Here is a 13689-nt window from a genome sequence, read left to right as displayed (position 1 = left end):
TGAGGCAGGTGGATCACTTGAGGTCACGAGTTCAAGACCAGCCTGTTCAACATGTTGAAACCCTGACTCTACTACAAATACAAAAATTACCAGGTGTGGTGATGCGTGCCTGTAGTCCCAGCTATGCGGGAGTCTGAGGCAGGAGAGTCACTTAAACCCAGGAAGCAGAGGTTCCAGTGAACCGAGATTGCACTACTGCCCTCCGGCCTATGTGACAGAGTGAGACTCTGTCTCAAAAAAAAAAAATCATTAAATAAAATATTTCAAATCCTGAATATGTGTTTCTCACTTCCCATACTCTTGTTCTCCAAATTTCAACAGATTCAGACAATATAAATGGCATGGCACTCAAGGCCCTCCCAAAATTTGGCTCCTCTCCCACCTCTAGCATCATTTTGTAGCCGACACCTCAGCCGACTTACGTTTTCACCTCCAGCAAAATGACCGTATATACAGCTTCCCTATAAAAATCCATTTAAGAGTGTGTTAAAATAATTTCAAACACTGACACTTTAGATAAACAAGTAAAGAATTAGTTACAAATATGAAACTAGAAACAAGGAATGATTGTTTTTGCCAGTATTGCAATAGAGTTGTGGTTTTTATTACCAGCCTAGAAAGTGCCTCATCAGCGTTCATCTTCCATCACAGAACTGCTATAGTTGGAATGTGTACTTGAATCAGAATATAAATAAGGAGCTCATGAAATCATATTTTTGTTTTTGAAATGAGCAGGAATATTTCCTTATACCCCTACTTGCCTATATTTTCATACAAAACATGCTTCCTAGGCCAGGTGCATTGGCTTACTCCTGTAATCCCAACACTTTGGGAGGCTAAGGTGGGCGGATCACTTGAGGTCAGGAGTTTGAGACTAGCCTGGCCACTTGGTGATGAAACACTGCCTCTACTAAAAATATAATAATTAGCCAGGCCTGGTGGTGAGTGCCTGTAATCCCAGCTACTCGGGAGGCTGGGGCAGAAGAATTGCCTGAACCTGGGAGGCAAAGGTTGCAGTGAGCCAAGAGCATGCCACTGCACTCTAGCCTGAGCAACAGAGCAAGAGTACATCTCAAAAAATAAAATGAAGTAAAATAAAATAAAAGGCCAGGTGTGGTGGCTCAAGCCTGTAATCCCAGCACTTTGGGAGGCTGATGCCGGTGAATCACTTGAGATCAGGAATTTGAGACCTGCCTGGCCAACATGGTGAGACCCTGTCTCTACTAAAAATACAAAAAATTAGCCGGGCATGGTGGTGCGCATCTGTAGTCTCACCTACTCAGGAGGCTGAGGCAGGAGAATTGCTTGAACCCGGGAGGTGGAGGTTGCAGTGAGCCAAGGTCGTGCCATAGTACTCCAGCTTGGGCGACAGAGCAAGACTATCTCAATCAATCAATGCATAGTAAAACATGCCTTCTTAGAGAAAGTGTACATTGCTTTCAAAGTTGTAAGCCCAAGTGTGTTTTCAGAAGTTAATTTCTCAAGAAAAATAATATTTTGAAATTTTGATATCTCTAGTGCCTCAAGAAAACTGAGAATTATTTTGGTCTTTATTCCATTTTTTTAATCAGTGCGGGTACTGTTTTAACAAATAATGGAAATAGGGAACGAATCTCTTAAAAACATTTTCTTTTTCTTTTTCTTTTTCTTTTTTTTTTTTTTTTTTTGAGACGGAGTTCGCATCTGTCGCCCAGGCTGGAGTGCAGTGGACGGATCTTAGCTCACTGACTCCGCCTCCCGGCGTTTACGCCATTCTCGCCTCAGCCTCCCGAGAGCTGGGACTAAGGCGCCGCCACCTCGCCTGGCTAAGTTTTTTTGTATTTTTTAGTAGAGACGGGGGTTTCACCATGTTAGCCAGGATGGTCCTCGATCTCCTGACCTCGTGATCCGCCCGATCTCGGCCATCCCAAAGTGCTGGGATTACAGGCTTGAGCCACCGCACCCGGGCCGAAACATTTCCTTATGTAAACATACTTGAAATACATTCAGTGTTTGCAATAGCTTTTTTTAAAAGAAAATTCTTGAGGCTTTTTCCGGAGAGATCAGTTGCTAACTTTAACATTTGTGTAAATATTTGGATGTTCTACTTACTTTTTACAGATACATTAAATGTTTTCAGAGTATGCACTAGAAAGCATAGAAAGTCTTTACTAATTTGAATTTATGTGTAAAGATAAATTTTTACACATCATTCATTACAATCATTTTAACGAGATTCTTTAAGCTTATTCTTGGTTCTAGTAAATTTAGTAGCAAATTTGACACAAAGGGATTTTATATACATTTATGAAAGAAACTTCTAAAGAATGACCTTTTGTTATGGAATTATATATATATTTCAGCATCTAAAGTGCTTTATTATGGAGTAAACATATTTCCACTTGTAAAGTGCTTATACATTGCCACCTACAGATAAGGAGTTTTTTAAAAAAGCAATTTGAGGCTTGAAACCATTGAGTTCTGATCTCATTGGCTGTTACAAAAATTTTTTTGAGAAAAAAATAAGTTTTATTTGTTACTTTATCCAGAGAGATTTTAGTTTTACAGAGTTCTATTTTATGTCATTATGGATGTATATTTTCTGTTGTAATTTTTCCTAGAAAAGTTTCCAGGTTTCTAGAAAACAGCTTAATGTTGCTTTGTACCCTTTGTAGTTTTAGAATAATTAGATGGAATGATGTAATATTACAGGTGAAATCAAATTTATTTTTTATAGTCTGAAAGTCAAAGGAAAGTGAGCCAGAAGAAACCTAAGTATTTTCTGAAAAGGCCTAAAAGGTGATCAACATGGGCCTCTATTAGTGAAATAACGTTTTTACAATGGCATTGAGTAAGCTCAACTATTTGTCATTTCTGTTCTGAAAACTAAGTGATCCTCTTGTAAGTAAAGCTTTTTCTTTAACCCTTTTGACAAAATTTGATGTGGTAAGATGTTTTGAACTTTTTGTTGTTTTGAGACAGGGTCTCATTCTTTTGCCCAGGCTGGAGTGCAGTGATAGAGTCATGCCTCACTGCAGCCTCAACCTCCCTAGGCTCAGGTGAGCCTCCCACTTCAGCCTCCCGAGTGTCCGGAACTACAGGCATACACCACCATACCTGGATAATTTTTGTATTTCTTTATAGAGATGGTGCTTCACCATATTGCCTAGGCTGGTATCAAACTCCTGTGGCTCAAGCAATATACCCTCCTCAGCCTCCAAAGTACTGGGATTACAGGTGTGAGCCACCACACCCAGCCTATTTTGAACTTTGGTAGCTCTTAAGGCCATAAATGTTGACCAATTCAAAAATAGAAAAAACATTTTTGACTGGTACAAAACTGTCTTTGTAGTGTTCCTATAACTGCAAAGCTCTGAGCTCTTCAGAAGTCTACATAAGACTCCTAGGCAAGGATGACCATGTGATTTCATTGGCCACTTTAATAGAAGAGGATTTCTGCCCCCTGAAAGATGGGAAACTAGTGAGCCAGTGCAGAATTGTCATGGTATGAGCACTCATATTATTTCAACCAAATAGAATGTGAGTTTGTTTTATTGTCAGATCAGATATTTTTACAATGACTGACATTACCCTAAATAGGAGGATTAAATATGGCACAGCATTCCAGAATGGATTATTTTTACGTAAGCTCCTTTTATTTAACACAGTGTTAGGATAGTACTGCCTATGGTTTAGGAACTTTCAGAGGCAAAACATGGAGCAAGGGGTATTGCAACTTAGATTCAGAGTTTTGTTTTCATTTTAAAGAAAAGAAATTTAATGATACAGCATTGAAGCTACTCATTTCCATGTTCTGTAGTAAGCAAAAAGGGAAACTCCCTCAAGTGAGAAGTCTTACATATGACTGCTGCTCCTCCTGTCTTTTCATCACAGAGGTTATGGATAGTATCAGCTCTTCAGTTGGAAACTGTTTTCCTTTGTTAGTGATATTTTCATGAATAAAATATTTTATTTTGATCATCTGTGTTTTTTTTAAATTGATGTTTGAGATTTTGAGAAAGCAAATATTTTAAAAACTATTTTAGCATTTCTCTAAACTTTTAATGGAGTGATGGTCTGGTAAATATGTAGCTGAAATATTTTGTAGAATGTACAAGTAGGAATGCCTGTTATGATGTTTTAAATGCCTTCTTTTCAGATGCTTTGCATGCATACTTTGGGATCTGTGGCTTGTCACTAATGGAGGAAAGTGGAATTTGTAAAGTTCATCCTGCTCTGAATGTAAGCACACGGACTTCTGAACGCCTTCTAGATCTCCATCAAAGCTGGAAAACCAAGGACTCTAAACAATGCTCAGAGAATGTACATATCTCCACATGACTGACTTTAGATTGGGAGGGTGGGGGGATTTGTAGCATAACTGTAGCTCAAGTTTAAAAGCCATGTATAACCAAGTGTGCTCTTTTTTTAAAAGGTAGAGTCTTACAATCAAATCTCCTGCTGATGTCACTTTGGGATATGGTCTTGAGCCAGTAATCTTTGTACTGGGTTTCGAGAAAATCATTGTTGAAGTTTGAACCACAACTTTGTCGTGGTTCTTAAATGTTTATACTGTATTTCTAAGAAGTTGTTTGAGGCAAATTAACTGTATGTGTGTAGGTTATCTTTTTAAAAACTCTTCAGTGCAAATTGTATCTTATAAAATTGACACGAATTTTCAAAACAAGTTTGCACTTCATATAGCATTGATAATCTTCAGGTGAACACTTAGTGATCATTTAAAAGCTCATTGCTGATGGTGGAAAATTTCCTTTAATGAATTAAGTATCTGGGATTATTCTTTGAAAACAGATTACCATAATTTTTTTTAAAGAAGAGTGACTTATTTTGTCTTATTCTTAAAGTGTGCCAATTAAACCTTTGTGGCCTATATAAATGAAATTAACTTCACAGTAAGAATAAATAGGTTTAACTAATATGATAGTTTTCTAAAAGGAGATTGTTTGAAGACAACTATTAAGTAACTGAGGGAGAAGCAACTTAACTATATGTGATTGTGAATGAGAAAGTTTTGTGCTATGTGGGTCATTTATTTACACATTGCTGTGGTGAATACCAGTTATGTTTGATTTTATTCTCAAATCATTAGTTGCCTTTTTTTTTTCTTTTTTTTCTTTCTAGGAAGAAAACAATCTTTTTTATCTAGAAGGAAAGATACTTTGTGTTTTATTTTAGCCTTTTGAGTTTTTTAATTCGTTGCCCCAGTGTGTTAGCTGCTCTAATTTCAAACTAATGCTTTTCTAATTTTTTTCAAATTAAGTAAGTGAAAATATAAAACAGAACCATTCAAATAGATTCAGTGGTGCAACTCTATACATGGTCATTTTTATTCTCATATTTTCAGGTAAGTGAAAGGCAAATGTAACCATTTAGAGGGTAAGAAATAGGGTTTTGTTTTTGTTCATTGTTTTGTTTTCTTAAGTTTATGAACTAGCTAATTATAAAGGAGATAATATAAAAACTCTTCATTAGTAATTAATCAATAACTTATATCCATTACTTGCTTAGTGACATTCAGAACTATGAGTCTAGTACTGAAATGGGGAAAGAAATCTCTTCACTAAAGGAGTTGGGCTAAGTTAGTCTTGGTGATAATAAACGTGGAAATACGAACATCAATATCAAAACTATATTACTGGTATCACTGGTTAGGCATTGTAATATTTTAAATGTTATCTCTTTTTCTAAATTAGAGGAAAAAATGTTGTAAAATAACAGTCCTTCCCAAGGGAAACAGTATGTACTTGGGGAAATGATTCATTTATTATTGGCATGCTTAGTTTTAAACCTCAGTTTGCCAACTGTATGTTTTTTAATTAGAAATAAAAAAATCTTCTGATGGTGGGGGGAAAAACTAAGCTTGCTAACAGATGTTATCCTTCTATGGGTTATTCCAGTTGCTACTATTTAAATCCTGGCAGATTAAGACATCCATATCTCAAACTAAGTCATCTCTTAGACATTGGAAGTTGAAGTAGCATATATGTATAATGGCTTTAGTACTATATAAAAAGCCCCAATTTTTTTTTTTTTTATCACTAAGAAAGGTTAGGAGGTAATAAAGGTAGTAACTGTATGACTGTATTCATAAATGTAAGTTACAGGAAAATTCCAATCTAAAAGTATTTCATAAGGCTAAATATCTTCTAGCTCCTTATAATTTAATACCATAAGATTATAAATTTTAGTATACTTCTAATTGATATACCTGTGGGAGACTTTCTTGTGAAACTTTATGGACTAGTAAATGTTCACATTCCATAGCAACTTAATTGACCAGAAAATAGCAGGCCAGTGTGAATTGTGGAGAAACTATTTCTAACTTTTCTAAATAGTTATTTACAAGAAAAGTATTTATCGATTAAATAAATTATAAGCAATATTTCACATGTATACTTTATTCCTTAACAGGAGTGATATAATGAGGGGAAATATGAAGTCTGAAATCTCAAAAAGCTCTATTTTCCTACTCCCTAATTGTCTCCTTCCTGCCGCCTAATTTTGTGGTATTTTTTTTTTAGAAGGTAGGAGGAGGAGCTTTGTTTTGAGCATCTGCATACTAATAAGATTAGTCAGATCATATGGCATAATTTAACCTGTTTATCATTTCAGTGTTTTTAGATTTGATCTATAATATATATGTGTTATTAGATCTTTAAATAGTTATTTGTATTTAATCTAAATTCATATAGAAATCTTGCTGACGGTGTTACATAATTTGAAAACTGTTGGACCTGATCATTTTTGAGAGACAGTTAATGAGGAGGTGCTCTGGAATCAGATGACCTGGGTTTAAATCCCAGATTTGCCAGTTCAGTGGCATGATCTTGGACCCTAACTCTCCCATTGATAAAATAAGGAAAATAGGTAAAACCTAACTCACAGGGTTTAGGATTAAATGAGATAATACAGATAAAGCACTTAGGATAGTACCTGGAATATAGCAAATTTCAAATTATAGGTTCTTTATAATGATCATAAAATTATTTGTGTAATTAAAACCTCTCCTACAACATAAAGAGGTCTTAACAGTTTAACCTCAGGGAAAATGATGATAACAGTGTTGTTTTCTAATCTCCCCATAAAAATACAGAGCAACTAGGACACTATAGACACTATTACAACACTAGATGACAAAGTATCTGTATGAACTTCAAAATACAACTAAGTGAGGACAAACCACTGACCCACATAGTTTCAGTGTCTGTGGGAGGAAGTAGAAGGAAGGCAGCTGGTTTCTGACAGCTCTGCAAATTGGAGAACTACAACACTGCCCACAGTTTCTCACTACAAAGTGCAGTGGGCCAATCTAAGAACAGACACTGAAACTGGGAAGTGACTACAGAATCCCATTTGCAGATGAATGTTAAAGCAATATAATAAGGTCTGATGACTGCATTAGAGCAGTCTGGGTTTTTTGCTGTGTACGTCTTGAAGCTAATGAGACAAAGCCCAGCACTGAGGACAAACTTCTAGAATTAGAATTCAAATGGGCAGGATGGGTAAAATAGGACAAAAGAAATATCTAGATAAATATTGGGAAGAAAGGCCAAGATACAGAGACATTATATATATGTATTTTAATATATATACACACATATATATTCTTTTAATCACTGTGAAAATGGGAGCTCTAAGGCTGTGAAGTCATCCTAGAACCACTCCTCCCACCTAAAAGTACAGAAAAACTCATTTCAGTTAAGGGGGAAAAAAAAAGTGAGTGAGCCAGGATTACAGTCCAACTCCATTCAAAGTTAGGATGAGAAATAACAAATAGATCAATATCCTCACAGACAATGAAAGCACACCAGAAAGACATGACGCAAGACAGATAAAAACCTAATATTTACCAAAAAAAAAAATGCAAATATGACAGGAAATTGATTATCAGTTTTACTGATCCTTTTGAGAGACAGTTATTGCAATTATTAATTAATGCAATTATCAGTAAAAGGAAAAGGTGAAAATTAACCAAGTACCAAACACTTGGAGTAAAAAGCAAAGTAAAGCAGAAGGAAGGAATTAATAACGATAAAAGCAAGAAATAATTACTAGTAGCAAACCAAAACAATAAAGGCAATAAATCCAAGTTGGTGATGGATAGTGCGGGGAGTTGAGTGAGATAAACTACCAGCTAATCTATTTAAGAAAAAAAGGAGGAAGCACAAATACAAAAATTTAAATGACAAGGGGAAACAGTAAAAGAGGAAATTTGTTTAAATTGACTACTTTGAGCAATTTTACACAGTAAATTCGAAAACTTTGGAGAAAAATGCAAATTGCCAAAATTTAGGTCACAAGAAGCCAGTTGCCATAGAAGAAACAAGTAGTTAAAAGTGCCCCTTACCAAAGGAGGCATCAAGCCCAGATTGTTGAAAGGGGATTTCTACCAAACCTTTTAAAAAGATTAAATAATCCCACTCTTGCTTAAACAATTGCAGAGACTAGGAAAAGAATCTTGAACCTCAAAGTGCCAAAAAAAAAAAAAAGGAAACTGCTAAATTCATTTTATAAAGTGAATGCAATAGCATTGATTCAAAACCTGACAAAGATTGTGCCAAAAGAAAATTATAGAGCAATCTCATGAGTATTAATAAAAGTTTTAATGAAACATTAGCAAACAATCCAACAGCACTTTCAAAAGGTAATCATGACTAAGTTGTGTTTATTGTAAGAATACAAGGGTAATTCAATACTAGATAATTATTAATATTCATCATATTAAGAGTTAAGAAATATCTTCATCTTTGCAGAAAAGACATGATAGAATTGAGCACTCACGTTAAATAAGCTAAGCAGAAATTGATGAATAATCAATTAACATTGTACGTCTACCTAAAAGCCAGCATCTTAAATTTCAAAGCAAAAGAGACTTTCCAGCTGAAGTCAGGAACAAGACATGCCCACTAACTCCTCTACTACTTAATGTGTTGAGAGTTTTAGCCAATGAAGTTAGACAAAATAAAGATGTGAATTGCAAAGGAAGAGTTAAAACTATTTTCTGATACGAATATGTATCTAGAAAGCCCAAAGGAATTTGTTGAAAAACTAAACAATAAAAGAACTTAGTAAAGTAGCTATTAAATACAATTTACATATAAATATCAGTAGGCTTCACCAGTGCATGCTTTGATTCCACTTTGACTCATTTGATTCAAAACCACATTTATGTACGTGTCAGAAATCAGCACCCCTTTCAGTCACGACCTCTCTTCAAAACAGCATTTATGTACGTGTCAGAAATCAGCACCCCTTTCAGTCACGACCTCTCTTCAAAACCGCATTTATGTATGGTGTCAGAAATCAGCACCCCCTTTCAGTCACTACCTCTCTTCCCAAAGGTAAGCACTATCAAAATCACCAATTCGTTTTGTCTGTTTTTGAATTTTATATGAGTGGAACCACATAGTATACATTAGTTTTCAACTGGCTTTAACTCAGTAGGAGTGAAGGAGGGTACAAGGGGACTCTGTGGTGCTGGTAATGTTCTGTTTCATGATCTAGGTGCTGGTTACATAGGTGCATTCACCTTATGAATATTTATCAAGCTGTATATGATTTGTGTACTTTTCTGTATGTATAATTATAGCTCAATAAAAATGTTTACTAAAAAGAGTAACAAGACTATACATACATATATATATATATATATGTATGCAAACCTAAACTAGTTAGAAGATACTTGAAGAGAAGACCACCTTTGTGATAGCAAAAGTAAAAAGAAAACTTAATGTGTAAATTTAAGACACGGTAAAATCTGTATGAGGAAAACTAAAAAAAACTCCTGAGTGGCAAAAATGTAGGTTCCAGCAAATGAAAAGATACATGATATTCTTAGATAGACAACATCAAAACATATCTTTCTCCACTTAGGTTTATTTATAAATTCAATGCCATTCCAATAAAAATTATATTGTCCTTTGAGAGAATGTACTAGAAAAACCGTGGAAACTGAAAAGAATTAGAGAGGACCAGCCATATCCGACACTAAAACATACTCTAAATCTGCCGTGGCAGAAGCTATCAGAATTTTTAAAAGTGTGCACACTTTTTGGCCCAGATACTCTGTATCTACAGATTTAGCATAAAGAAACATGCAAATAGGCAGTGATACATTTTCAAGGATCTCACAGCCACATTTTGGTAATTGTGAAAAGACACTGATTATGATACATTTATGTAACTCAATACTATGCAACTGTTAAAGTGTGGATATTGGAAGGCATTCCTAATGTTGAATGAATGAAAAGTTTTGTATCGGCCCTTTAAAAATAGGAAGTCCAATGTAACAAGAGGAATTCCAGAAATAGACTCAATGGCATTTAGAATACAGTAAAGGCAGCATCTCAAGTTAATGAGAAAATGAACTTTTAAGTAAGTGCTATTGAGATTACTGGTGCTTAATTATTCAGATATTTACATTTTTAAAAAATATATAGCTTATTTCACTTTGAACCTTTTATTTTTAAAATTGACATTTAGTTTTATAATTTAAAGAAAAGGTGATAGTTCTCTCCCTTTCCCAGCCTATAATACACCCACAGCCTATACTTCCTGGAGGTAAACACCACTGTTGCATACATCTTTCGGACCTTTAATCTCTCGTTATACAGAGATATAAAAGTAGAGAATATATATTCTTTAAATATCTGTACATTTAAGTATTACTCATCCCAATATGATATATACTTATACAAATAGATATATGTATGTATACTATACATAAAGATCTGAGGTACTAAATATTCTGTGGTATTTTTTTCATTCAACAGTATATCATGAATGCCTTTCAGTAGCCATACTTTAATAGTTGCGTAGTATTGCATTGCGTAAACCTATTAGGTCAGTGCAAAAGTAATTGCACTTTTACCATTTTAATGGCAAATGAGGCACTGATTAAATATAATCAGTGCCTTATTTTTCACAACTTCAAAAATACTGCTGTGAGATCATTGAAAATTGTATAATTGCCCATTTGCATGTTTCTTTAAATTTATAGATAAGGAACTACTGGGGAAAAGGGTGCCCAATTTAAATATTATTTTTTTTTTTTTTTTTGCCAAACTGCTTTTTAAGAAGGTTGTACTAATGCACACTTTTATCTTGGCACTAAGATTTTAAATATGATCAGCAAATGGGCTTCTGATAGTAAAACACTGTCTAATTGTAATAATTGTGGCATTGGAAAAGAGCTTTGTGGCTTAGTTCCTCAAACTCATTTACAAATTATAAATCTGAGCTCCAAATATGAATTAACTCACACAAGATCTTTAATAGTTAGTAGCAATACTGTAACTAGAGTGCATGTTTTCTGTCTCCAGAAATAACATTCTTTTTATACCACATTTTTTTAACTGAGGTGATCATTCTCCACCCTCTTCTTTCCATGTTTTTCCATGTTTGTTCTAACTTTTCATTAAATATCTTGAGGCTCTAACTAAATTAAGGGTGACCATTAAAAGTGTATGTGGGATTCCTTGAACCAACTGGTAATGCACTACCAGCATATAAGATGTCCTCATTGAAGCAGTTGGTGATTGGTATGTGGGACCTCACTCAGGTATGTTTGCATCTTCTTGTGAGTCTACGTCAAAAAGTTTTCTTAAATTATGGATGGGAACATGAAAGACATATAATTCACTGAGGAAACTGTGAAAAGGTAAAAGATGATGAATTTAGGCTCAAAGCCAATTTCCCTCTCATTTAATACTACATGAGCAAGTCAAGGAGTTTGGTAGAGCTTTATGAAATCTCTAAGGAGTGAAGGAAAACAGTCACTAAAGTCAATTTGATAAAGTGCAGCTAAGTAGTATGCTAACCGATTAATGGATTTTCATCTTGTCATGTAAGTTTCAGCAATTGAGTACCACACTAGAACACCCACAAATGAGATTCTGTTACAGAATATCTTTCTTCTACTACAGAACATACTGTAGACAATTATTCAGTGGTTAAACTGTAGAAATAATCAGAAGATGCTTTTCACTTTTATGACTCAATACTTTTTAATATTTCTCATATTAAGAGAAACTTAGGTTATTTACAACTCATAAACGTTGCTGTGAACGTCATTTATTCACTTAGTTATTTTTATGGGGTTCCTAGAAAGAAATTCCTGTACTAAAGGATTTATGCTTTAAAAATATTGGTAGTTACTGCCAAGAATTGCCATCCAGAAACAGTAGCCATTTATAAACTCAACGACAAGGCTGTTTCCTCATATCCTTTGTGACACTGGGTTTTATCAAGCTTAAAGTTTTTTCATTCTGTGTGGGTGAAAGTGGTATTCTGTTATTGACAATGTGCGGAAAATCAAGTTTAATAAGTTTGGGGGGAGGTTAATTCTTTATATGTGCTGTATGAATTAATGCCAGCTGTATGCCTGTGAGAGTGAAATCAGAGTAATGTCTGTCCACTAAAGCAGGACTTAGAGCACTAGTTTTCCAAGTGTGGTCTACAGATGGAAACATTAGCATCGCCTGGGAACGTGTTAGGAAGTGCAGATTCTCTGGCCGTACCTTAGACCTCCTGAATTAGAAACTTTGGGGGTAGGGTTAGACATTTGTGTTTTAAACAAGCCCTCCAAGTGGTTTTGATGCACACTCAAAGTTGAGAACCAATCACTGATATAGAAAAAGCAGCTAGGGTAGAAACAGTAGTCGAGAGCCCCATAATTATTTGCAAATTTATATTTTAAAAAGATAGGATTCTTAACAGTAAGCTCAATATAATTCAACAATGTGATCTTTACTCCTACCCCCCAAAAAGTAATATGATCTTAGTCTGTGGTAGCAGAATCGAAAACATAATAAATGCTCAGATATGCAAAGAAAATATAACATTTGTTTCCTCAAATGGATTTCATGTTTATTTGCCCATATGTTCGAATATTAAGGGATTGAGGGGAGGCTAAGGAAAAGGGCGATTTGAATGTGTTAGCTAACAATCTGAGTCTCTTCCAATTTCATCAGTGACTTTTATTCCTGCTGCTTGCTGTCTGGGCATATGTGAGTCTTTCTGGGGCATGAGAGGGTCTCTGTTGCACACTGCTGCCCTGGTCTGTTAATTTAAGTTCTAGGGTACATGTGCACAACATGCAGGTTAGTTACCTGTGTATACATGTGCCATGTTGGTGTGCTGCACCCATTACCTCGTCATTTACATTAGGTATGTCTCTTAATGCTATCCCTTCCCCCTCCCCCCACCCCACGACAGGTCCCGGTGTGTGATGTTCCCCACCCTGTGTCCAAGTGTTCTCATTGTTCAGTTCCCACCTATGAATGAGAACATGCGGTGTTTAGTTTTCTGTCCTTGTGTTAGTTTGCTGAGAATTATGATTTCTAGCTTCATCCATGTCCCTACAAAGGACACGAACTCATCCTTTTTTATGGCTGCAAAGTATTCCATGGTGTATATGTGTCACATTTTCTTAATCCAGTCTATCATTGATGGACATTTGGGTTGGTTCCAAGTCTTTGCTATTGTGAATAGTGCCGCAATAAACATACATGTGCATGTGTCTTTATAGCAGCATGATTTATAATCCTCTGGGTATATGCCCAGTAATAGGATGACTGGGTCAAATGGTATTTCTAGTTCTAGATCCTTGAGGAATTGTCACACTGTCTTCCACAATGGTTGAACTAATTTATACTCCCACCAACAGTGTAAAAGCGTTCCTGTTTCTCC

At 35.2% G+C, this 13689-nt stretch overlaps 1 protein-coding gene across 3 annotated transcripts in view; it reads left to right on the top strand.

Annotated features, from left to right (window-relative positions):
- Positions 1–8851, top strand: part of PGGT1B (protein geranylgeranyltransferase type I subunit beta) — a 56936-nt gene extending 48085 nt beyond the window's left edge. For 2 of the 3 annotated variants that reach the window (XM_017865185.1, XM_017865187.1), the window contains exon 9: positions 4139–8851. In XM_017865185.1, the coding sequence (XP_017720674.1) occupies positions 4139–4320 (182 nt within the window). In that variant the 3' untranslated portion in view covers positions 4321–8851. Of the gene's footprint in view, positions 1–2716; positions 2784–4138 lie in introns of those variants that run through there. The other variant, XM_017865186.1, reaches the window with a different exon arrangement.
- Positions 8852–13689: the final 4838 nt, after the last annotated feature.

Source organism: Rhinopithecus bieti, unplaced genomic scaffold (assembly GCF_001698545.2).
Source record: "Rhinopithecus bieti isolate Rb0 unplaced genomic scaffold, ASM169854v2 scaffold_79719, whole genome shotgun sequence".
Classification (NCBI taxonomy): Eukaryota; Metazoa; Chordata; class Mammalia; order Primates; family Cercopithecidae; genus Rhinopithecus; species Rhinopithecus bieti.
The sequence above is the reverse complement of the archived record's forward strand: the minus strand, read 5'-3'. Positions and strand labels throughout refer to the sequence as shown.